Source organism: Pipistrellus hanaki, assembly GCF_964339955.1.
Source record: "Pipistrellus hanaki genome assembly, chromosome: 2".
In the NCBI taxonomy this organism is placed as follows: Eukaryota; Metazoa; Chordata; class Mammalia; order Chiroptera; family Vespertilionidae; genus Pipistrellus; species Pipistrellus hanaki.
This window is the reverse complement of record NC_140504.1, coordinates 169,207,895-169,232,882: the sequence shown is the minus strand read 5'-3', so window position 1 is coordinate 169,232,882 and position 24,988 is coordinate 169,207,895. Positions and strand designations below refer to the sequence as shown.

General features: G+C 60.4%; 1 protein-coding gene across 15 annotated transcripts in view; it reads left to right on the top strand.

The window, feature by feature from the left end:
* Positions 1–24,988, top strand: part of LRP8 (LDL receptor related protein 8) — an 80,835-nt gene that overhangs the window by 42,590 nt on the left and 13,257 nt on the right. For 2 of the 15 annotated variants that reach the window (XM_084872872.1, XM_084872883.1), the window contains exons 4-18: positions 4,452–4,580; positions 7,812–8,204; positions 9,332–9,454; positions 10,174–10,296; positions 11,297–11,374; positions 12,125–12,163; positions 13,365–13,484; positions 13,558–13,683; positions 15,376–15,550; positions 17,967–18,194; positions 19,210–19,328; positions 19,564–19,703; positions 21,314–21,455; positions 22,867–23,019; positions 24,004–24,228. In XM_084872872.1, the coding sequence (XP_084728998.1) occupies positions 4,452–4,580; positions 7,812–8,204; positions 9,332–9,454; positions 10,174–10,296; positions 11,297–11,374; positions 12,125–12,163; positions 13,365–13,484; positions 13,558–13,683; positions 15,376–15,550; positions 17,967–18,194; positions 19,210–19,328; positions 19,564–19,703; positions 21,314–21,455; positions 22,867–23,019; positions 24,004–24,228 (2,313 nt within the window). The other 13 variants (XM_084872881.1, XM_084872886.1, XM_084872885.1 and 10 more) reach the window with 10 other exon arrangements.

Below are 24,988 nucleotides of genomic sequence, written 5' to 3'. Positions count from 1 at the left end.
AGGTGAATGAGTTGCAGTTCTTGGTGCTGCGTATTGAAAATGAGGTTTTATGCATGAATCTTAGAACCTTCCCGCCCGGAAGCAGGCCTCACTGATTAGCCAAGAGCACCTTCCCATCTGTAATAATAAACGCTGGCTGCGCTAATTAGCGCTGTGCCCCCGTGTGAAGGAGCTGCTGCCACCACCCCTTCTGCACAGGCGGCAGCCGGACACCGGCAGTTCCCAGGGCCTGAGCTCCAGCCCCCACGTGGGGGTCGGCCGCCCTGGAGCCTCACGTGACCCGACACACACGGGCTGGCTCAGTGAGCCCGTGCTCACTGAGCCAGCCCGTGAGTGTCCAAGTGCTTCCATAAAAGAATGGAAGCACTTCCAATGGCCAAGTGCTTCCATTCTTTTATCCAGCAGACGTTTCCCCTTTCATTAATTTGTGAGCTTATGAATTAGAGAAGGCACCCATGGGTTTGGATTTCTGGGGCAGATTCTCTGGGAATGCGTCAGTGCCTGCAGCCGCGCCAGCGTGCAGTTGGGCCCTCGCCAGCTGTGCAGGATTCCCGCTGTCTGAGACGGCGGTTCCTCGCTCCTGCCGCTCAGAACCTGGGGATACGTGAACAGCAGGCTGAAGGCTTCCCTCAGGCACCTGTCTGAGCGAGACAGACGGAGACAGACACTGCGTTCTGGGCTGGGGGCTGGGGGCTGGGGGCTGACCTCGTGGGCCATGGTGGGTGCATGCCCAGAGGTGAGGCCAGGGCCCTCCCAGCCCTTTGCATTTGCCTTTTATGAACTAAAACAAGGGCCATTTTTAAAAATATATATATATTATTGATTTTTTACAGTGAAGAAGGGAGAGGAGAGAGATAGCTAGAAACATCGATGAGAGAGAGACATCGACCAGCTGCCTCCTGCACACCCTATACCAAGGATGTGCCCGCAATCAATGTACATGCCCTTGACCGGAATCGAACCTGCGACGCTCTATCCACTGAGCCAAACCGGTTTTGGCCAGGCCATTCTTTTTTGAGCTTAGAGTTCCTTGCAGGTTCTGAGAGCAGGCACTTCCACGTGTCTCCCCGTTTAAACCACCCACCAAACCTAGAAGACGGTGTAACCCCGTTTTCAGACATGAGGAACCGGAGTGTAGAGGTTACGCGATTTGCTGAAGGAACCCCAAAGCCCAGGCTCCGTCGCCTGCCTCCTGCTGCCGAGGCCTCTGGCTCCGTCCTCCCGAAAGTGGGCGTCGGACGGCCACCTGCTGTCTTGCAGACCCCGCCCGCGCTGGGGCCCCTCGAGCCTCCTTCCTTCGGTCCCCCCTCCAACCCAGGGGTGCGGGCAGACTGGCAGGGGTGGGGACCCACGGGGCCTGCTTTTCTCTCGTGGCGATGTAAGTGCACAAACGTCAGGCAGTGCGTGTGGAAGCGAGTCCTGGATGGAGGTCCAGCTCTGCCCCTCGCTGCAGGACTGTGAGCAAGCGGCTCCCCCGCCCCGGGCGTGGCTCTCCTCACTCGTAAGATGGAGGCGATGACGGGACCCCTCACAAGGAGACACCGCACCTCCCGGGCCTGCAGCGAGCGGCCTGGCCCAGGAGCCCCGAGAGCACGGTGCTGTGCGGATCCTGGCTTCGGCCAGAGCTACGTCCCAGCAGAGACAGGGAGGGTCCGGGAGAGACGGCCGTCCGAACAGCCAGCATCCCGTAGCCTCGGCAGGCCCCTTCCCCTGTCTCCTGCCGCCGTGACGGCTGCTCCTCCCTGGGACCGCCAAGACCCCCGGGGTCTGCATCCCGGCATGGCGCCCCGGCTCTCCGAGGGCAGGAGGGCTGCCGTCAGGCGCTGCCGCGTCCTCGAGAGCCTATCATTAGAGCCGTCTATTTAGGGACCCAGCAAATGTCTTATTAATTATAAAGAGAGGAAGCGGACGGCTTGTTTAATCATCGTCCTTGCCGAAAGGTTACGCAATCGCCTGGACAAACATCCACTGAAAGTTCAAGCAGCGGCCTGCCGCGCTGGGGCCTGCAGGACCAGGCCCCTGAGGGGGGGGCGCGGGTGGTCCAGGGACCCACCGTCCACCACCTGGGACTGGGGCGGCGCCTGGAGCGGGCTCTGAGCCACCTCTCCGCCCGCAGGGGCCGGTGGGATGATGGGAAGGACTCCTCGCCGCCGTGCATTTTTGCCATGACGTGGTCCCTCTGAGCCTCCGTTTCCTCCTCTGCACAGAGGCTGAGGGACCACTACCCGCTCCACTCCGGGGGCGATGCTGGCATGACCATCTTTATGGATGGTGCCCCTGGAGTTTAGCTGGCAGCCTGCAGGGCCTGCTTCCCCTGGCAGGGGAGGGGGAGAGGGAGATGGGGAGCGTCAGTTGCTCAGCGTGGAGCAGGCCGACACACCGCAGGAGCTCAGTGCTGAGACTATGGCTTCCTTCCCGCTCCCCCAGGAGGTGGCTTCCTGAGGCCTGGCTCAGGTCGCCTTGTCCCTCCATCCCAGGGCTCTCTCCGGGCTTGCAAACAAATTGAACATCGCTGTCATTTTTCTGGGAGTGAATTATAGGAGATGAAATAGCCTGTATCTTTTGAACTTGCAGAATGGTAACCTGGGGGGGGGGGTGCATGGGAATCACTGGGGAGGGGGATTTGCTAAAGTACAGATTCCTGACTCTGCCCTCGGAGTGTGGATTCAGTCCTTTGGGCTGGGCATTTCCAACAGCCGCCACCCCTCACCCTGAGTCAGGACTCCGGGAAGTGCTGCGCGCCCCAGCTCCGTGCTCTGATGGGCCCGAAGGGGGTGTGCTTACTGGGGGCCCACAGTGTGTTAACGATAGAGCGCCCTCTGCCAACTCCCAGGCCCCTCACCACCCTCACCGCAGCCCCCAGGCCGCCCCACACGACAGTTACCTGTTAAGGGAAATGTCTGTAACATGGATCGCGTGTTCCCGGTGGGTTGCCTTGCATTCCATGAAAGGCAGTCCTAGGGATAACTTTGGGGCCCACACGGGGGGCCAAGGACCTCCCCTCTCCCGGCACAGCAGTGCTTGGAGGCCAGGACTCGGACACCCCATCTTGTCTGTGCCCTTTCCTCCACCCCTTGTGGCCTCTCGGCCCAGCTGTGGAAGGAAGGAAGAGCACGAACTAGTCTGAGATCAGAGAGAAGAGTGAGGGTCAGGCAACAGTGACCACTGCTTTCCAGGGCAGTGGACTGTCCGGCTGCAGGCACCAGAAGACGCAGCTGACTCTGAGTGCTGGCTCCGTGCTCCACCAGCTGCGTGGTTACCGCCACGTCTGGTGCAGAGCAGTGCTCGGCGGATACTGGCCGAGAGAATAAACCCGTCCTCCTCGGTTACCTATGCACACTGACTGGGCTGGGCGATCCAGGCCTGAGTTCTTCCCAGACATGAGCTTAGCCCTCACAACCATCCTATGAGGTGAGGAGCAGTGTTACCCGCACGTTAATGGCGTAAGGTAAGGGTGACTGGCTAAAGTAGCGAGCCAGTGAGCAACCGAGCTGGGGTTTGAACCCAGGCAGCCGGGCGCCAGAGCCCATGCCCTTGATGTCTGTGCCACAGGTTGACCCTCCCCCTGCGGAGGTTTTGCCACAGGATGACCCTCCCCCTGCGGAGGCTTTGTGAAGACGAAGGCGATCTTCGTCCCAGAGACCGCTGTGCTCAGGATCCAGCGGCCGCGGTCTCAGCGGCGTCGGCCTTGGCTGGGTCTGCCCCACGGGTCATCCCGAGATGCTCAGGCTGAACGCCATCCCCATCCCCGGCCCTGACCAGGGTTCTCATTCTTGCTTCCAAATTGAGAATCAAGCCCGGGGCTTCTGGCCCCTCGCTGAGGCAGATCTGATTGCAGCTGCAGTAATTATAGCTGTGTGGTCCCGCCGGGCCCTGCCACAGGCGGCGGCTCCCAGCTGCGGCTCCCTCCGCGGCCGGGAGAGCGAGGCGGAGGGGGAATTGTAAGAGGGGACAGGAGCGGGAGGTGGAGGCCTTGGTGAACCCTGCAGACCTGCAGGTTTGGGCCAATGAATCACTGATCTGGAAGGCAGACTGAGACCCGAATGGGGCGCGTCTTGCCTGAGGACACGGCTGGGAAGCGGCAGAGACATCAGGGCATGGCAGCTCCCTCCGTGTTGCTGGAGCTTCAAGGGGAGGTTTGGACGGAGGGGAGGCGGGGCCCCCATCGGAGGAGGCAGGAGTTGGCCGGATCCAGGGGGCTGGAGCGCCAGGGACGAGGGGGGCACGGAACGGAATTGGGGAGGGCCGTGGTGGAGTCAGATACAGGATTCAGAAAGCCTTCGGGACAGACAGGGGCGTCTCAGATGAAGAAACCAGACACACGAAGCAGGCAGGCTGTGCTGGATTCCCAGGGCCTCGGGCCAGATGGCGGGGGCCAAGCAGTGGGACTGGTTGGCACGGGGCCCCGTGTCCTCCTTGGCCAACCCAGGCACACGTGTGTGTCCCCACAGCCAAGCAGGTGTGTCCCGCAGAGAAGCTGAGCTGCGGACCCACCAGCCACAAGTGCGTGCCCGCCTCCTGGCGCTGCGACGGCGAGAGGGACTGCGAGAGCGGGGCGGACGAGGCCGGCTGTGCCACCTGTGAGTCGGGGTGGGGTCGCCGGGGTCTGAGCAGCCCCCGGGGGCGTGGTCGGGGGGAGGAGGGCTGGTGGCCAGGACACGAGGGATGGCCAGGCACTTTGGAGACACTCCTTTCTTTCATCCTCACGACCACCTCACAAGCAGTCACGATCATTCCCGTTTTGTGGGTGAGGAAACTGAGGCTCAGACAAGTGAGGAAAAGTACTCGAGGCTGAGGGATGGAACGGAGACTCAAATTCAGGTCTGGCCAGCAAAGCCCACGAGTGTGTGTGTGTTTTTTTAACCATGCCTGACATTTGCTCATCCATTCCATGTCTCTGCCGGGCCCCGAGCAAGGACAGGGAGAACAGATGGGACTGCAGCAAGAAATGGCGGCTGTGGCGGCGGCGGGGGCCTGGGCCGGGGCACTGGCAGTGTGCGGGGCCGGGGCGGGCAGAGGGCAGATTCCTGAGGTGTGAGGGACTGTTGCTGACACCTCAGATTCGAGCGCCACGTCACAAGGCAGAGGAGCCACTGCCGGTGGCCTCGGCAGGGACAGATGGAGGTGGGCACGGGGTCAGTTCCGCCTCGCTGAGCTTCAAACACAGGATTATCTCCAGCCCAGCGGGCAGGCCGGCAGGTCCCGGGCCTGTGGGGAGCGTGGCTGGGCCTCGCTGGTTTCCATTTGCTGGGCTCCTACTGTGTGCAAGGCCTGAGCCAGGCTGCGGAAGGGACCAGAGGCAAGTCCTGCACAGCCCTCCCTCTGGGGACTCAGGGTTAATGGGGAGACAGACCGGCTGTCGATCACCAGGCTGTGAGGCTGGGCGGTCACTCGGGAACTTTTCCTAGGCATGCCCACCACTGCCTTCTGTCCACCCCACTCCCTAACACCAGCCTCTGTATTTGCATCTTATCCATCCTCCTGGCCCAGGGGACACGCCCTGTCCTCTGGGGGCTTCTGAGTTGCCACTCTCTGAGATTCTACGTGTGGGGTTCGGATGTGTCTGAGGCAGGAAGCATCTGGGGGTGGGGGAAGATCCCGACGGGGGCCAGCAGTGTCACAGCCCCCGTGACGGCACTGGCTCTCTGCTTCCTTGTGGGGCCTCGCCGCCCGTGAGAATCCTCTCTCCTCCTCACCCCCATAACCGGTGCTTCCTCAGCCATAAAGGCCATCAGCCACCATTGCAGGGGTGGGAATAGCTCTAAGCAGGCCTGGCGTGCTGTGGCAGGAAAGTTCCGTTAACCGGAGCAGACAGGGGGGCTAGATGGCTTCAGGGGGCTTCTCTGCTACAGCTCCCGGCCTGGGAAAGGGAAAAAGAAAGCTCCCCGCTCCGGTCCCTCCAAGCTTCTTCCGTTTGTGAGTGCCGTGAGTGGGTCTCTGGGCGTAGGCCTGAGAATCCAGACCTTAAAGTGGCTGTCGGCTTCAGAACTCCGGAGAGAACTCAGTACAGAGGAGCGCTTCCTCCCAGAACTCTGAACAGAGGGAGTCCTGGCTCCCTGGACACGTACACGCTGTCTGGACAGGAAGGAGCGCGGCTCATCGAGGCCTTGGCGTAATCTGATGGGGCAGACATCACAGGGTGATGATCTGTGCTTTTCCCACCACAGCCCCAGCATCCCAAATGCCTAGAAGCGGGGGGAAAATGCTTCTGTCAGAAACCTGACAGAACTGTCGGCGGCATGATGTGACTTGAGCTGCCTACACGGTGAAAGTGAAGGCATTGTTCTATTTTATAGTCAATAACAATGGGGAGAGGGGGGATTTCCATCAGAAAAACAGGCTCTTGGCGCCCCCATGTGGAGTAATCTGGTGCTACCACCTCGTTACCTGCGGCCACAACCGAGCCCCACCTCAGCCCCCACGCCTGTTCCTGGCCTCTGTGTGAGGAATGAAGGAGGCGAGGAGGTCGCTGCTCTGGCAACAGCTTGCACTCCAGGAGGAAACCGGAGCAGGAAGCAAGAGCCCCAAACCCGAGTTCTGTTTCCCTGGTCACCCGGACAGGGTGGCCCTGAGGCTCCGCTCGCTGGGCCTTAGCGTCCCCGTCTGTTAACCGGAAGTTGGGCTGGTGATCTCTATGGCCCGCCCAGCCTCTCGGCTCAGAGCAGCCCACCAGAGAGGGAAAACCCAGGACCCCAGGCAGGGCCAGTGACCTTTGCCCTTAACTACTGCACATCCCTAAATGAGCGCCCTCACCCATTCACAACCCACCCACCCGCTGCAGGAGCCCTGTGCCAGGCCCTCAGCGCCACGCTGGGCTGATCTCAGAGCCAGTGCCATGCAAGGCGTGGTCCTGGGGCCGAGGGAGAGGATGTGGGAGCCAGACACCGGAGCGCGATGTGAAAGGCACCGACAGGAGAGCAGGAGGGAGGCTTCCGGAGCAGGGGAGCATGAAGTGTGTTGGGAAGAGGTGGCATTCGGGCCCTCGGGGGAGGAGAGCCCAGCACTGTAAAGTGTGGAGACAGTGGTGAGCAACGTATATACCAGCAGCTGCAATAGCTGGAGCCGAGGCCCAGAGGTGGGACGTGTGCAAATGGTCTAACACAGGGGTCGGCAAACCTCGGCTCGCGAGCCACACGCGGCTCTTTGGCCCCTTGAGTGTGGCTCTTCCACAGAATACCACGTACCCTAATGGAGTGAATAACAATGCACCTACTACCTATATAGTTTAAGTTTAAAAAATGCGGCTCTCAAAAAGAAATTTCAGTCGTCATACTTGTTGCTATTTGGCTCTGTTGACGAATGAGTTTGCCGACCACTGGTCCAACATGATTAAAGCAAGGCGTGTGCTAGAGTGAAGGAGGTCATGGCACAGGGCAGGGGTCCGTGCCCGTGGCCTTGGGTGCCAGGCCAGGAGGCTTAGATGGTGCAATACGGGCCATGGGAGCGGGAGGGGAACCTGAGCTGCTGAGCTCCCCAGAAGGGTCAGGGTCAGGGTCAGGGTCAGGGCCAGCTTACATACATTTCCCAGGAGCATCCCAGAGCCTGCAGGGGGCGCTCTGCAGCTTTAGAGGCTCTCCTAGCGCCTCCATCCAGCGGGCAGAGAGGCTCAGGGAGGGATGGTGAGTTCCCAAGATGCCCCCCACCCCGTCCCGCGCACAGTACCCGGATGGGAAGCTCCCATGGCTGCTCCGGCGGGATGCCCACCCTCCAGCCCCAGGCAGGGCTCCTTCCGGCCCCGCAGCGGGACCGGCGACCGGGGCTCCGGGGACGGGGCTCGGCGGGCCGACCGGCTGGCTCTCTGTCCCGCGCAGTGTGCGCCCCGCACGAGTTCCAGTGCCGCAACCGCTCGTGCCTGGCCGCCGTGTTCGTGTGCGACGGCGACGACGACTGCGGCGACGGCAGCGACGAGCGCGGCTGCGCCGGCCCGGCCTGCGGGCCCCGCGAGTTCCGCTGCGGCGACGGCGGCGCCTGCGTCCCCGAGCGCTGGCTCTGCGACCGCCAGCCCGACTGCGCCGACCGCTCGGACGAGGCGGCCGAGCTCTGCGGCCCGGGGAGCCCGGGGAGCCCGGGGAACGCCACCGCCTCCGCGCCCGCCGCCTGCGGGCCCGCGCGCTTCGCCTGCCGCAGCGGCGAGTGCGTGCACCGGGGCTGGCGCTGCGACGGCGACCGCGACTGCAAGGACCAGTCCGACGAGGCCGACTGCCGTAAGCGCCCTCCGCCCGGCCCGGCGCCCTGCCCGCCGGTCCCGCCCGAGCTCCGGCTCACGTGGCTCCTGAGGGGCTCAGGCCTAACTCCTGAGGTCCAGGGTCTTCAGGGTGCCCGTGTCCTTCCCCCCATCGCACCTCCCACCCTGCCCTTTCGGGTCCCAGGCAGTGGGGGGGACCCTCAGGAGCTCCGCCACCCTCCTGCCTGCTGGGCCTGCGCCCGGAGCCCTCCCAGCTGAGCCGGGTCTCCCCCTGGCCTCCCGCAGGCCGCCCAGCTGCCTTGTCTTCTAACACTCCACACCTCAATGTCCTAGGTCCAGGCAGTGTTTCCCAAACTTTTTTTAGACATACGTGTGCCCCTTCTGTAACTTTTGTAACGCGGAGTACCCCTCGTACTCATGAGAACGTAGAATGAGGCGCAGCTAAGCACGGCGCAGTGCATATCCCCACCCAACTCTTCCCGCACCCCTGGGGGTACGCGTACCGCACTTTGGGAAACACTGGCCTAGGATGGGGAAGCTCTTAGCAGTCTCAGGGTGCTCATGCCTGGTATGGGGAGGGCACACACTGGGAGCTCAGAAAGGGTCTGCCGAAGGGTGAAGTCACTAAGAAGGCCATGTATCCACTGGAGAGGCAGCCCCGGGGAGAGGCGGGAGAGGGAGAAGCAGGAGACCTGAGTTTTAGTCCTGGCTCTGCCGGCCGGAGTGCTGTGTGACCCCGGGTGCGGCCTTCCCCTCTCTGAGCTTCAGTCTCCCGTCTGTACACCGGAAGTGCCTTGGTCGGGTGTCCTTCGGGGTCCCCAGGCTCAGCCACTGGTTCTGTTCTGGCCAGGGGTGGACAGGGAGGGGGGAGGGGTGGAACGGGAGGGAGGAGGGGGGGGAGGGGGGAGGAGGGGACAGGGAGGGGGAGGGGTGGACAGAGAGGGGAGGAGGGGGACAGGGAGGGGAGGAGGGGTGGACAGGGAATGGGGGGAGGAGGGGACAGGGAGGGGGAGGGGTAGACAGGGAGGGGGGAGGGGTGGACCGGGAGGGGAGGAGGGGGGGAGGGGGAGGGGGGAACAGGGAGGGGAGGGGAGCTGGCCCAGCACCGCGCCGGCTCTGACCCTGTCCCTCGGCCTGTCCCGGCAGCACTGGGGACCTGCGGTGGAGACGAGTTCCGGTGTGGGGACGGAGCCTGTGTCCCTGCCACCAAGCGCTGCAACCAGGAGCAGGACTGTCCGGACGGGAGCGATGAAGCCGGCTGCCTGAAGGGTGCGTGTGGTCGGAGCTGAGGGGCGGCACCCTCCCCGGGACCCCGAGCTCCCCCAGCTCCAGCGGGGAGAGCAGAGCTCGCAGCTGCCGCCCCTCCGTCCCCAAGATGCATCTTTCCCCCGAGCATTATCTGCCCCCACGCCACCTGCTCCCCTCCCTGCGGGCCTCGTGGCACCGGGACCAGATGGTTAAGGACTGCATGAAAGGGCGCTGCAGGAAGCCCACCCCCACCGCTTGTCCGGGTCCGAGTCTCCGCGTGGCTTCCGCCCTTGTTCCCAGACTGAGCGGAGGCTGTCCTGCTCCCCAGAGAGCCCCCTTCATCCTCGGATGGCCCTTCTGGGCATCACTCACCCCTGCAGGAGTAGAGGCCTCCTGGTCACCTGGGGAAGAGGGCAGTGAGCAGCCTACCCTACCCAGGGCCCCTGGACACAGGTCCCCCAGGACATGCTCTGTCCAGCCTCCGGGGCCTGTTGAGCTGACCCTTTCCCCCCCTCTCTGGGCCCTGGGGCTGCAGTATCAGGTACAGACACACCCCCGCCCATCCCCGCCCGGCTACATGATGTCTGGGCATCCTGACCAGCCTGGAGTCCTGCCCTGTGAGCAGAGCGCCCACCAGCCCTCACCCAGCTGTCTGTCCCCGGCCACCCTCCCTCCAGAGACCCAGCCCTCCCTGCTGAAGGCCTCACAGGAGCCGTCCACTCTCTTGTCTGGCCCAACAGAGTCCACATGTGAGGGTCCCCGCAGATTTCAGTGTAAGAGTGGCGAGTGCGTGGACGGCGGGAAAGTGTGTGATTCTCAGAGGGACTGCCGGGACTGGTCGGATGAGCCTCTGAAAGAGTGTGGTACAGTACCTGTCCGCACCCCACTGCCGGACTAACCCCCTCCGCGCCCCTCCCGGCGGCCAGGCCACGGCCCTCGCCGCCCCGGGCCCCCCTTCCTCTCCGGCCCTCCCTCTGGACCCCGCTGTCCTGTGGCCTCTGGCAGAGCCGCCCGCTTCGGGGCCCCTCGTGCTGCATCTCTACCAATAGGACGGCCTCTCCTTTCCGGCCCGGGTGCTCACAGCCATGCTTCCTCTCACAAACCCAGCCTCTCCTCCTCCTCCTCCTCCCACACGCTGACCCCTGAGTGTGTGCTCACTCTGGAACCTTCTGGCTTACTCAGTGTTTCTGCCCTGCTGCCCTGCCGGAGGCGAGGTGGGGAAGAGCAGGCTCAGGCCAGGCCCGGGTGAGGGAGGACAGAACCGCAGCAGAGGAGCTTAGATTTCCTGGGGCCCAGGCTCACAGGCTGGACAAGAGCGAGGAGCAGAAGGAGCTGGCGTCCTGGTGGCTAGAGCTGTCGGGAGGGAAGAGGGGCAGGAGTGTCCCACGCTGGAAAGAGCAGGAGTCTGGGCTGCAGGTGGTGGGCATCCCAGGGAACAGGCAGAAGCCATTTCTGAGGTCAGGGGTTTGGACAGAGCCTCGGCCAGGCCCCCCCTCCCTCTCTCCCTGCCTGGCAGGCCCATTGTCACCCAGCACCGCCCTCGCGGGCCCTCAGAGGAGCCTCGTTCTCCGGAGCCCCGTAGGAACAGCACGTGGCTGCCCCGGTGGAAGACTTTAAAGTGGATTTTGAAAGGAAGAGTAGCTGGGTGAAGGTCACAGCCTGCCCTGAGCTTCCAGGTGACAGACTAGCCCGCCCCCACTCCCTCCAAGTTCCTGCCAAGAAAAGTCCCAGAAGGAGATAGAAGAGGATAGGGGAGCAGGAGCCACTGAGCCCAGCCCCACCCACCCCCGCCCCGCCTGGGAGCTAGCCGAGGACTACTAACCCACTAACCTCTCTTCTCGTCTTTTGCATGACACGCCAAAGAGAAGTATGTAGGCATGTGTTTGTGTCTGTGCTGGCGAGAGGCCAGTGTCTGTATCCATGGCTCCTTCTCTGAGTCAGGCAAGGGAATTGCATCACGGACTCTGTGCGTGATCCCACGTCTGTGTGCGTGTGTCTGGGGAGCCCATGGGCCTGTCTGCCTCTGCACGTAAGCTGGCGTGTGTGTGCATGCGTGTGTGCGCAGGTGTGTGCATGCCCGTGTGTGCGCAGGTGTGTGCATGTGCTGGGAAAGTGTCACTGCCCTTCCGTCCATGGGGGACCTCGTGCTGCTCAGCACCTGCCCTCAAGCCCCCCTTCTCCCCCGAAGAATCACCTCCAGGCTGGATAGAACTGGGAAGGCCCAGAGGCTCCCTCCAGCCTCCCCCTTGGCGCTAGCCCTCCAGGGACGGGTGGACAGGGTCAGAAAGGTCCGGGGCCGCTACCCATTCTCACCCTGACCACCTCAGCCCCGGAATACTCTGTGCTTTCCCGTCTCCCCTTCCCGAGCCCTCCTACACCTGCCATTCCATCATGGGCTCCTGTAAATACAAGTGTTGGGTTGCTGCTACCTGCAGAAGGGGAGAGGAAGTGAGTGGGTGCATGAATGAGGCAGGGAGCGAGTGGGTAAACAAGTGAATGGGTGGTGCTGAGGGAACCTTATGGTGTGGGAGGGGTCAGGGAGGGCCTGAGTGACAGCAGGATTCCTGGAGGTGGGGCTCCACAGATATCACCCCAGAGGTCCCGCGGCTTAGCCCATGCACAGGGGCTGGGCCTGGCCGAGTCACTCCCAGGCCCCCCAGTCACGGGGTTGCTGTGGTCTTGTTCTTTCAGCTCGACCAGCCTCTCGGGGAAGCAGGAGGAGGCCCCGGGGTAAAGGGGAACATTCCCCAAGCATGGCTTAGGCTGTGGGGGGGGGGCCCACAGCTGTGCATGGCCTGGGGCAGGCGGCTCCAGCCAGCTGTTTGCATGGTCACGGCTGGCTCGGCTCAGCTCTGCTTGGCTTGGCTGGCGTGGTGGTGCATGAGCCCGGAGGGCAGAGGGGTGGTTGGCGCCTCCCCTTGGCTTGCAGAATTAACCTTCTGTGATCCCAAAGCTCAGAAGATGCTGTCTGTGAGAACTTGCGAGCCTTGGCCCGGCCTCTCTGACCTCCCCTGGGACCCTGCCGGAAGGTGATGAGGGCGTGGATGACCAGAGGGCTCCTGGCATCCCGTCATCCTTTGCAGGAGTCGGTAACCCCAGAGCCAGGCCGGTGGCTCAGAGTAGGAATAGGCGGGTGCTGGAGGAGAGGTGAAAAAAACCCATTGTTGTTCATGGTAAGGCGGGCACTGACTTAGCAGCTGCTCAGAAAAGAAAAAGCCCCGGGGATCTTAGATAGCCACACGCTCGAGACGGGGAGACTGTTCAGACTCCTGCCTGGTGGGCTGGCTCTGGGCCTGTCCAAGCGGGACGTGACAAACGGGGTGTATCCAGAGAAAGGTAGCTGATGGGTAGGGATCAGACTTCAGTGCTGTAAGGAGCTTCTGAGGGAGCCATTAGACTGGTCAGCCCCACACGCAGAGCTGGGAGCGGGAGCAGAAGCCACAGAGGAGGTCCTGAGAGGAAGGACTTTGTTCCCGCCGAGGGAGGCGGGGCTGCAGAGGCTGCAGAGGCTGAAGCGAGGGTGTTCAGAAGGGGTTGCTGGGGTATCCTGAGGGTTGGACAGAGCACATGCAGGCCTCTCCACTCTGAGGCCACGAGGAAGGAAAAGCTGGAAGGAACTTGTTTGTGAAAGGAAAACCCCTGGGCAGCCTGGCAGCCGGCAGAGAGCCCCGGCCTGGGAGGCAAAGGACCGGAGTTCTGGTTCCGCTCTGCCCTGTCTGTGTGTCTGGCCTGCAGCGGGGACCGCTCCCCTCTGACCCACCTCTCGCCCAGTCGCCTGGCTGACGAGGCTGAGGTCCAGGGAGGCCACAGAGCATCCCGGCTCCTGGGAGTCCTGCTGCCCCGAGGCTCTGCTTCAGCCCTGGCCCTCCCCTGTCCAGCCTCCACCCCAGGCTGGGCTCCTGGACCCTCAGGAGCCCGTGTCCCTTTCCAGGGCTGAACGAGTGTCTGCACAACAACGGCGGCTGCTCCCACATCTGCAACGACCTCAAGATCGGCTTTGAGTGCACCTGCCCGGCGGGCTACCGGCTCCTGGACCAGAAGACCTGCGGCGGTGAGGCCCGCCCCTCGGCCCCCAGGCGGAGGCCGCGCCTCCCGCCAGCCCTGACCCCCGCTCCTCCCCACAGACATCGACGAGTGCGAGGACCCGGACGCCTGCAGCCAGATCTGTGTCAACTACAAGGGCTACTTTAAGTGCGAGTGCCACCCTGGCTACGAGATGGACACGCTGACCAAGAACTGCAAGGCCGTCGGTATGGACACCCCAGGGCGTGGGGGAGGGGAGCTCTGGGGAGGCGCGGAAAGCCGTGTGCTTCCGTTTGGTGAGGAGGGGGTGTGCGCACCCAGGACTGTGAGTGTACACACACCGCACGCCGCTCTGCACACGCACACACACCCAGACGCTGCACAAAGCCTCCCAGTACAGCCCACAGAAACAACACCGGCAAGCGGGGCCATGCAGACTGCGCACACAGCATCGGCAGCCCACGCAAGGAGCATGGCACATGCTGACCTCACCAGTCAGTTCAGCCAACTGCGTGCATTCATTCATTTTATTCAGTCCTTTGTACGGGACACCTGACGTGGTAGGCAGCAGGCTCAGCAGTAAGCAAAACAGACACACATCCTTGCCTGCCCTCGTGGGACTGACATCCTAGTGGGTGAGACCGACAGGAAGCCAGACAAATAAATGCAATACAGTGCGCGGCCGAAAGCAGTAAGGGTTAGGAGGACTCTAACGCAGAGAAGGAGAAGGGGGGAGGCCCGGGAGGGGCAGTGGCTAGCCTTTTTGGTTAGAGTGGTCGGGGCCCTGCCCTTCGTGAGAAGGCGGCCTGTGCGGTGAAGGGGTGAGCCGCTGTGCAGCTATCTGCAGGAACAGCCGCCGGCGGAGGCACAGACGTGCTGAGGCCCTGAGGCAGGAGCATGCCTGGTTTCAAGGAACAGTGAGGAAGCCAGTGCAGCTAGAGGAGAACAGGAGGAAGTCAGAGAGGCGACTGGGGCAGATCACACAGGTCTCCTCCCCCCAGCGAGGGGTGACCCTGGGTTCCCTTCGGAGTCAGGGGAAGCTTCCGAGGGTTTTGAGTAGATGCGGGACATGGTGTGCCCTCCCGAGGCGGTAGCCAGGAATGTCTAGGTCACTGATGGCCTTCCTGAAATCTAATCTCCAGTCCGTAAATGGGTTTTGTGTATGCACATGCATCGTCTGTGTCATATATTGCACACATCCCAGCCCTGCCGTTGGCTCAGAATAAAGTGCAGATTCTTCGCCCAGCTGAGAGGACACTTCACGGTCCGGCCCCTGCCAGCCTCTGCAGCCCCTAAATACACGCCACGTAAAGACTCACAATGGCCTTCCCGAATCTCCTCTCTCCAATCTCCTCCTCCCTCCAGTCTCACCCCAGCTCCCGTGTCTGTCCTCCATACTGGATCCTCAGTCGTCTTTGTAAAGCTCTCAGTGCTCCTGTTGCCCCTCTTGAACTATCGCAGTGGGGCCCTGAGCCAAGGAGGTGGAAGTCGCTGGGGAGAGGTGCGTTCTAGGCAGAGGGACAACGTAAGCAAAGGCCCCGAGGCAGCAAAGCTCCGAGTGGCTGAGTAACGGTCGGCGGTCCGGAGGTTGGAATGGAGGCGTGCCGGAGAGGCGAGTGATGAGGCTGGACAGGGAGCGTGGGGTCACACAGCCTTCAGTGCCGGCCTGAGGAGGAAGTGGGGGGGATTGTGGGAATTTGCATCTAATAAAAAGAGGGAAAATCCTTCTGTTATGTGTGGTACGTTTGCATCTTACGCTTTTGTAACAATAGTTTCGTCTGCTCCTCGACCCTGCGAGGTAGGACTTGCCACCTGCTCTACGGGAAAAGGAGGCATCGCCCAGCAAACCAGCGAGAGGGCCTCGGCCTCCCCTTCCTCACCTCTTGCCCTCTCTCTCTCTCCGCCTCTCTGCGTGGCAGCTGGCAGGAGCCCGTCCCTGATCTTCACCAACCGGCACGAGGTGCGGAGGATAGACCTGGTGAAGCGGGACTACTCGCGCCTCATCCCCATGCTCAAGAACGTCGTGGCGCTGGACGTGGAAGTGGCCACCAATCGCATCTACTGGTGCGACCTCTCTTACCGCAAGATCTACAGGTGAGCAGCCAGGCCTGGCGGGGAGCTGCCGGAGGCCGAGAGGAAGGAGGCCTCTGGGCCCTTTCTGCCCCTGGAATTCTCCAGGGCTGAGTTGGGGCCTGGGAAGGGACACAGAATCACAGTGGCTATGGAAGGACCCCTCCCCCACACACATACACCACCACCACCACCCTCCCCCGCCTCAACACACACACCCCCTGGCCTGGCCTTAGGCTGTGCCTCCATTGGGAGAGCAGCTGTGAGCTCCAAACACTGGGCTTTGGCTGCCCCCCGGTGGCCTAGTAGGGAATGTGCAGTCAGGGCAGAAAGGAAGGAATCCCTGCCTTTGGTGAGGACTTTCTTTTTTTAAATATATATTTTTAATTAATTTTGAGGAAGAGAGAGGGATAGAGAGTTAGAAACATCGATGAGAGAGAAACATCGATCAGCTGCCTCCTGCACACCCTCTATTGGGGATGTGCCCGCAACCAAGGTGCATTCCCTTGACTGGAATCGAACCTGGGACCTTTACGGTTCGCAGGCCAAAGCTCTATCCACTGAGCCAAACCGGTTTCAGCCTGGTGAGGATTTCAAAGCAGCTCCCGGGTCTGTGTGTTGGATGCTGAGGACTCAGAAATGACGCAGATGCCTGGAGAGCCCACGCACAGTGCAGTGACATCCATTGTGACGATCATGAGTCATGAGGGGAGTTACACAGGAGGCCTCTGACCCAACCAGGGGGTCAGGGAAACCTTCCCGATGCAGCACCCCAGTCCGGCCCTTCCCTGTGTCTGTGACACCCCTCAGTGACCTTCCGCTCCCAGGAAAGCTCCTCGCACACCCGCTTCCCTCCTCCCGCTCTTTCTCAGATACCAGGAGCTGGCCGGGCCCGTCCCTTCGGGCGGTCACAGCCTTTCTTTGTCTGAGATCCGTCCACTCAGCAGACCTGCCAGGACCGGGCACTGGGGAGACTGTTGAAAGAATGAGGGGATGGATGGGTGGATGGACAGACGGGTGGAAAGGTAGAAACAAATATACCAAATGCTACTCACTGATAACTCAATGACTGCCGCCCCGCCCCCAATACAGAGTCACACACACAGAAACAGCTCGCCTGTCCCAGCAGCTGTTCCTGAAAGAGGGGGGATTTGGGGACAGGCGAAGTGGGGCTGAGGCGGAAGAGTCAGATGAGCTTCCAGGTTCATTTGGGGAGTTTTAGGTTCTGGCTCGGGAGGTTCTCTGAGGTGGGAGCTGTGGGGGAGATCGAGTGGGGTTGGGGACAGCCCAGCAGGCTGGCTGAGGGGAGGGCAGCAGGGTGAAGGTTCTGGGTATATTGAGTTTAAGGTGTCTGAACATCCAAGGGCGGCCAGTTGGCTTTACCGTCTGGAGCAGGGGTCCTCAAACTTTTTAAAGTGGGGGCCAGATCACGGTCCCTCAGAGAGCTGGAGGGCCGGACTATATGAACTACTAATTCCTACTGTAACACCTCGGCTGCGCTCACTGCCCAAAAAACCTGGCTGACCGGATCAGACTCCTCTGCGGGCCGCATGTGGCCCGAGGGCCGTAGTTTGAAGACCCCTGGTCTGGAGCTTCGGAGAGGAGCCGGGATGGGAGAGTCAGAGTGATGGATGGCAGCGGGCACCGGGGAACTAGCCTCCCAGAGAGAGGTTATGGGGGAGAGAAAACCTTGGGAGAAACGGCATCTGGGAGACGGAAAGTCCTGTTAATGTTGCCTCCTTGGCATCGGCTGTATTTTCAGCCCCTTCCCTCCGTCCTCACTGGCACAGCCTCCCTCTTGATCTCACGCCTAGACCGTAAACAGCCCCCCCAGTCTCCCTGCCTTCATTCTGCCCTTTGCAGTCCACCTCAGAGTCCTCAGGAGCCACGGTGACCTCACAGGCCCATCTGACCTAAAATCCAGCCCCTCAGCGTGGCCTGCAGAGCCCACCGTGCGGCCCCTTCCCACACGACTTCGTCTTCTGTCCCAGCTCCCGCTCCACTAATGCGGCGCTCATTCAGCATTCCAGACACACACCCCTGGGCGTTCACACGCGCTGTTCTCTGTGCTCCTAATGCACAGGACTTCGGGACTCACCTACAAAGCCTTCTGCATGCCCCCAGGACGCTGCAGCCTCCTTTCTCTGCTGCTGCAGCCCCGAGTGGCTTATGTCATCACATCGTACTGTAATGATCCGGCTGTAGCTTTCTGTCCCCCACAAAATGAGCTCCTCCAGGCTGGAGGCTGTGGCTGATTCAGGCCTATGTGCTTACCCTGGTGGCCCATTGAGTAGAAATTAGCTAAGCTCCTCTAAAACCCACTGCCCTCTCCCAGAGGGGGGAGAGGGGAGAAGAGGGAAGGGGGGGTGGGGGGGCTCACAGGCAGCCCCGGGGGACGCGTGGGTGGAGCGCCCGCCCACGGCCACTCCGGTTCTCCCAGCGCGTACATGGACAAGGCCAGCGACCCCGCGGAGCAGGAGGTCCTCATCGACGCGCAGCTGCACTCCCCCGAGGGCCTGGCGGTGGACTGGGTGCACAAGCACATCTACTGGACCGACTCGGGCAACAAGTCCATCTCGGTGGCCACGGTCGACGGCAGCCGCCGACGCACTCTGTTCAGCCACGGCCTCAGCGAGCCCCGGGCCATCGCCCTGGACCCCCTGCGAGGGTGAGTGTCCTCCCACCACAGGCTCGCAGCCGCCCAGTCCCCGGGGGTCTGTCCTAAGAGCGAGCTTGAGGGCTTCGGAAGGCCTTAGGCGCAGCCCCTGGGAGGAGAGTCCGAGCAGGCCCCGCCGCCTCCAGGACTCTGCCGCCCATGCAGCATGTCATAGAGTCAGGGACACGGGGTCTCAGCGCAGAGCGGCCCTGGATTCGCCTGTAAACGCCCCGGGGCGGACAGCCTGCCCTCGTGCTGCAGGGGGCCTCCGGTGGCTGCTCACACACTTCCTGTCTCACCCGGGGACAGTTCTGCCCATTAGGAAGGATTTGCTTGTTTCGTTTTGTTTGTTTTCTCATATTCCCCAATCTGCCTCCCTTCGACTTCCTCCGTAGTCCTGATGTAGGTACGTGAGGTGAAACCACGCAGCCTGACACATAGTAAGTGCTCAATACGTGTCCAGGAAAGAAAGAGAGGCAGGCCCTGGTCAGTCTAGCTGTGTGCCATCCAGTTTCTCCTCTGCAGACCGGACAGTACGAGAGGGTGGGCGAGGGCCCTCCCCACACGGGCGGCCAGGGCTCTGGCTGGAGCTGCCGGGGGAGAGATGGCTTCCAGGCCACCCACAGCGGCTGGGGACACGGGGAACACATGATCCCCAGCACTCGGATGAGGTGAAGGCTAAAGCACCTGGCACATGTGTCAAACACAAGGCCCGCGGGCCAAATCCAGCCCGCTAGGCCTTGCAATGTGGCCCGCACCGCGCTGTCATCACTGCACTCCGCTGTCAGTTTATGACATTGTCAGTTTATGACTGTTCAGTAAACCATTCGGCCCGCGATTTAGGCTGGATTTTAGATTTTGGCCCCTTCTCTGATTGAGTTCGACACCCCTATTTAAGGCCAAGATTGGCTATTCCCGTGGATTTCAGGCCTTCCCAGCCCTACCACGTGTCCTCGTCAACATTCAGTGGGTCACTGGCCCCCCGTGTCCCTGACAAGAAGCCCTGGTGGGTTTTTCTCTCTTCTAGGTTCATGTATTGGTCTGACTGGGGGTACCAGGCCAAGATTGAGAAGTCTGGGCTCAACGGTGCGGACCGGCGAACACTGGTGTCGGACGACATTGAGTGGCCCAACGGGATCACCCTGGGTGAGCCCTGCCCTCCGATGGGGGCTGTGCCAGCACCCGGCCCTGCCCAAGCCCCCGGGTCTTATCCCTGCACCCCTCACGGAGCCAGGCCTGTGCGCCCTGGTGGCTGCCCCGGGACGGGCTCAGGTGGAGGCCTGGCTGGAGATGTGGGCAGGAGGGGGCACAGAAGAGCAGAGATCCAGGCTGTGGTCCCAGGCCGGTGACCCGGTCCCCTGTCCCCTCCTGCCTCCCCAAGACCTGCTGAGCCAGCGCTTGTACTGGGTAGACTCCAAGCTGCACCAGCTGTCCAGCATTGACTTCAGCGGAGGCAACAGGAAGATGCTGATCTTCTCCCCCGACTTCCTGAGCCACCCCTTTGGGATCGCTGTGTTTGAGGTGAGCCCGTGCGGGAGGCATGGCCCCTAGGAAGCCGGAGCCTAGAAACGGTGCATTCAGGCGGGACGGCTGCCTGAGGCTGTCCGAACGGAAACCGCGGGACCGGGGGCAGCCGGCGTGTCTGCCTTTGTGCGCTGCCTCCACGCAAAGGCTTTGTGGCCGTGTCCCCTGGCAGCGTCCCTGCGCTCCTTCCCAGGCCCCCTCTCTCAGAGCAAGACCCCAAGCTCAGAGGTAAGTTGCGAGACCACATGTTTTCTCTGGGAACTCGTAGCACCCAGCACTGGGCCCACGTGTACACAAGGCACCCAGTTATGAGACGGAGGGGAGAGGGAGGGATGGGTCTATGTTTCCTTACAATCATTTATTGTTGGAAATGGCCTGAAAGATACTGTTTTACTGACCCTTTCTGGACCTTGGGGTCATAGAAGTGAAGCAGACATCATCCCAGGCCACGAAGCTCCCAGGAGTGAGAGATCAGACCCTCCTTTGTTCTGACCCTGTTAACCTTTCTCCCTGGGGAACAAAGAAGCAAGAACCAATCACGGTCTCACACTTCTACTTCTGCCCCCAAACTAACTCTGCCACCAGGGGAGGGGGGCAGGGGGCAGTGGTCTGTGGTGGGCACTGGCAGTGTTTGCTTGGAGCGACATCACCCAGCTGTGCTCTGACTTTATGGGCAAGCCCAGCCCCTGCTTCAAGACAGGTGTGTTCAGACACATGTATGTGCTTGTGCCTATTTGTGACACGTACGTGTAAAATATATGTGTGTGCATGTGTGTACATGAATACATTTAAAAGCATGTTTTCCTTGCCCGGGCCAGTGTGGCTCAGTTGTTTGGAGCACCGGACGATTGTGGATTGTGGGTTCAGTTCCCAGTCAGGGCACATACCTTGTTGTAGGTTCAGTCCCAGTAAGGAAGCAATTGATCGATCAATGTATCTCTCTCACATCCATGTTTTCTCTTTCTCTCTTTCTCCCCCTCCCCCTCCTCATACTTTCTCCCTCCCTCTCTCGCTAAAAAAAAAAAAACAGAAAAGAAAAGAAAGCATGTATTCCTGTATATGCTGGTGCTTGTGCACATAAATATTTATTCCGATACTTACACAAGTGTTTATTTAGGTACAAGTGTGCCTTTGTGTATGTCGAGCATGTGGGTATGTGTCCAGTCTGTGCATGAGGCTACATGTTTGTTCCTGTCAATGTGGACATCTCTACAGATGCACATCCAGGCTGTATGGATTAACCATATGTGTTGTGCCCAGAGGCTGTAGGCAGTCCCGCAGGGAATAGTCCTCAGTAGCTCGCACATCCTCTCTGATCATGGTCCTGGGCCCCAGTAATGGTAAAGCTCATAGAGACCCAGGCAGCAGGCCTAGCTGAGCTCTAACGAGCAGCCTCCCGGCCAAAGCACCAAATCACCAAAGGGCACTCTGAGACGGGGGAGCCAGAGCACACCCACAGGTCAGCGGCTGCGTCCCCTGTGCGCTTGTGGACAGGGGAGCTCAGGCAGACAGCAGGGCAGTTCTCATGACCAGGCTTTGGGGCTGGACCCTCAGCTGGGGTCCTGGGTTTAGGCTCTAGGCCCCCAGCCTTTGCTCTGCACCCACAGGACAAGGTGTACTGGACAGACTTGGAGAACGAGGCCATTTTCAGCGCGAACCGGCTCAGCGGCCTGGAAATCTCCGTCCTGGCCGAGAACCTCAACAACCCGCACGACATCGTCATCTTCCATGAGCTGAAGCAGCCGCGAGGTGAGCCTTCCCGGTCCCGGTCCCCGCCCACGGCCTCTCCCTCCACTGGGCGCGGGCAGCGCAGTATCTCAGCACCCCAGGAGTAAGGCAGCACCTCCCGGGTGTGAGCTGTCACGTGTCTTATTTCATTTTGCCTCAAGCAAGCTCCTGGTGAAATAAGCCTGGGTATAAAGAAATCCTAGCTAATAAAGAGGTGATATACAAATTGACCATCACTCCAACACAAGATGGCCACCAGAAGATGGTCAGCAGGGGAGGGCAGTTGTGGGCGATCAGGCCATCAGGGTAGGGCAGTTGGGATGGACCAGGCCAGCAGGGGAGGGCATTTAGGGATGACCAGGCCAACAGTGGAAGGCAGTTAGGGGCGACCAGGCTGGTAAGGGAGGGCAGTTAAGGGTTATTGGGCCAGCAGGGGAGGGTAGTTGGGGTGACCAGGGCTGCAGGAGAAGACAGTTAGGGGCGACCAGGCTGGCAGGGGAGGGCAATTAGGGGTGACCAGGCCAGCAGGGGAGGGCAGTTAGGGGCAATCAGCCCAGCAGGGGAGCAGTTAATTGTCAATCAGGCTGGCAGGCAGAAGTGGTTAGGGGCAATCAGGCAGGCAGGCAAGCGAGCAGTTAGGAGCAGAAGTTTTGGGTTGTGAGAGGGATGTCCAACTGCCTGGTGGGATTGGGCCTAAATGGGCAGTCTGACATCCTTTGAGGGATCCCCGATCGGTGAGGGTGCAGGCTGGGCTGAGGGACACCCCCCCGCCATGAATGAATTTTGTGCACCAGGTCTCTAGTAAATATATAAGTGCCCTCTTTTTGCCAATCCTATAAAGTGTGGGTATTACTGTTCTCATTTAACAATTGGGGAAGCGGTGGCTCAGAGAGGTAAAATAGTGTTAGCTCAGATTCCAGAGCCCCTTCTGCTGCAAGGAGCACATTGCTTCTCGTTTATTATGTGGACCCATTTGACAGTAGCATGAACTAGTGAATCCTGGGGCCGGATTGTAGTTCAGGTCGTTGGTTGGGAATAGAAGCCAGGAATCCTACCACCTGCTGTCGCCTCCTCCATCTCTAAGGTGTACTAAGTGCCACTGTAACTGAGGGGCTGGCTGCCAGGGTGCAGGTGAGAAGTCATAGGGGATAAGGAGATAAGGTGGGGCCCTGGTTCTAGATCTAGAAATTTAAAAAAGTAAGAGGAATGGCTGGGGACATAGGGAGAAAAACAGGCCTCAGTTTAAATCTGCCTCCCAAATCCCTAGAGGTACAGCCTTGACAAATGTATTCCCCGTGTAAGCGTAGCGGTCTTCTGTCTGTCAACCCGGGGCCTAAAGCCCGCCTCGGAGAGCTGTGGTCAGGATGCGCGAGGCTGTGGGGTGAGCCCAGCTCCGGTGTGGACGGGGCCGCCTCTCTCCCTCCCCAACCAGCTGGAGACGCCTGCGAGCTGAGTGCCCAGCCGGACGGCGGCTGTGAGTACCTGTGCCTCCCTGCTCCTCAGCTCTCCAGCCACTCTCCCAAGTACACGTGTGCCTGTCCGGACGCCATGTGGCTGGGCCCAGACAGGAAGAGGTGTTACCGAGGTACGCGGGCTTGCCCCTGGCTCCCGGGCACGTGTGCTCCCGGGCTTCCTCCACCGCTCTGGCTGCCGGAGGCTTTCTCGGGCTCCTCTGCTTCACCTTCCTTCAGTGCTGGTGTCCCCGGGTCCTTCCAAGGCTTTCCTCCTCCCCCTCCCCCAAGACTTTCAGGATCCCCTTTAAGACTTATAAATTAAGAGCCCTTGATTGGCCATTGCTGGGTAGCTCAGTGGGTTAGAGCATCATCCTGATATGCCAAGGTTGCGGGTTCCATCTCTGGTTAGGGCATATTCAAGAAACAACTACTGAATGCATAAATATGTGGGACAACAACTCCATGTTTCTCTCTCAGGCTCTCTCCCTTCCTCTCTCTCTCTAAAGTCAATAAATTTAAAACAAAACAACCTTTATCTTCATGGCATTACCACTGTTTATATGCAGGTGACTACGAGCTTCCCTGTTTCCTGCCCAGAACAAAACACGTTACATAGAAGCCCTTTGTGACATGATCAAGGCTAATAGTTCATCCTTTAGCCATATAAATTTCTACTCATTCCGAGGTCTTAATGCAGGCACAAAGCCTTTTGTCTGAGCAAAAACCCACTGTATCATTTGTGATTTCCAGATGCAATTGTTTAAAGCGGAGTGAGAATTTAACCCTAATGGTGTGACAGGATGCGTGTAAAGTCCTCCTAGATTGATAGGGTTTTCCCTCCTCCCAGGCTTTCACGGCGGTCTCGCCCACGCCTAATTCTCAGCATTGTTTTAATAACTCATCTTCTCACAGCGGCATGCAGTATGAACTCAGGCGTGGTGCCTGGGCTTCAGCTAAAGAAAAGAGCACAGTCCCCTCAGGAGGATTAGGGAAGGCTACCCAGAAACGGTGCTTGAACTGGATACGTTCATAAGTAGAGTCCATGAGTCAGTAATGCAGGCACTAAATCAATAAAATTCTCTGTCCACGTGACCTCCGTGGTATTCCCCCTCCAGCATCTCAATCTACCTCAACGACGACCTTAGCCTCTCCCACAGCGAGGACGGAAGCCGACTCTGCAAGGGCTCCAGGCACCGCCACCCACAGCCCCGCCCACCGGAACCACAGCACAGAGACGCCACGCCCGGCAGCTGCAGCCCCAAGCTCAGTCAGTGTCCCCGGGGCGTCCAGCATCGGCCCGTCTAGCCCAAGCCCTGCAACCAGCAACCACTCGCAGCACTGTAAGGACATGAGTTCTGCCTCCTCTCATTCTGTGGGCACCCACGGCGGGGCCTATGTGGGGAGGGGAGGTCGTACCAGAGCTGAATAGTGGGTATCTCTGAGGCGGAGTGCTCACCTATGATGTAGGAGTCTTCGGTGCCCCTAACTTCAGAGGGTCTTAAAGGAAGCTACTTCCTGTCTCTGAGCCTCAGTCTCCCCACCTACAAAGTAGAATAATAACAATCCTCCTACCTGCTTCACCAGATTGCCATGAGAGGCAAAGGAGATGGTGTAATCGAAGGGCTCACACACACAGCCTCTGCTGCAGTGGGGGGTGGGGGACGGGGTTTCTGTGTCACGTGTACTGACATGTATGGGAAGGAGTGCCCCTTAGATATGGAAACTTCAGAAGTTCTGGTCTCAGTTCTCGACACCCTCAGTCGGTCCCTCGGTTAATAATATCCATAACTAGTCTGCCTGTGCCTCTTCCCAAACCCCGGGCTGAAAGTCATTAGGTTCCCCCACTAATTAAGTCATCGGGAGCAGTAATTATCACTGCCAAAGAGAAGTCCTGACTCATTAACCAGCGAACCCTTTTTAACTGAGTTACCTGCCGAGGGGAGTAGATTAAGAGGAAATGCTTTCCGGTGCACGCGAGGCCCAGAAACCCGGCCGCTCGGCAGCACCTCGCTGGCTGGGTCTGTCCTCCCGGCAGAAGCTGGGCTTTCAGAGCTGAGCACCTACCTGCAGGTTTGGGAGGCGGGTGGAACCTGTGTGATT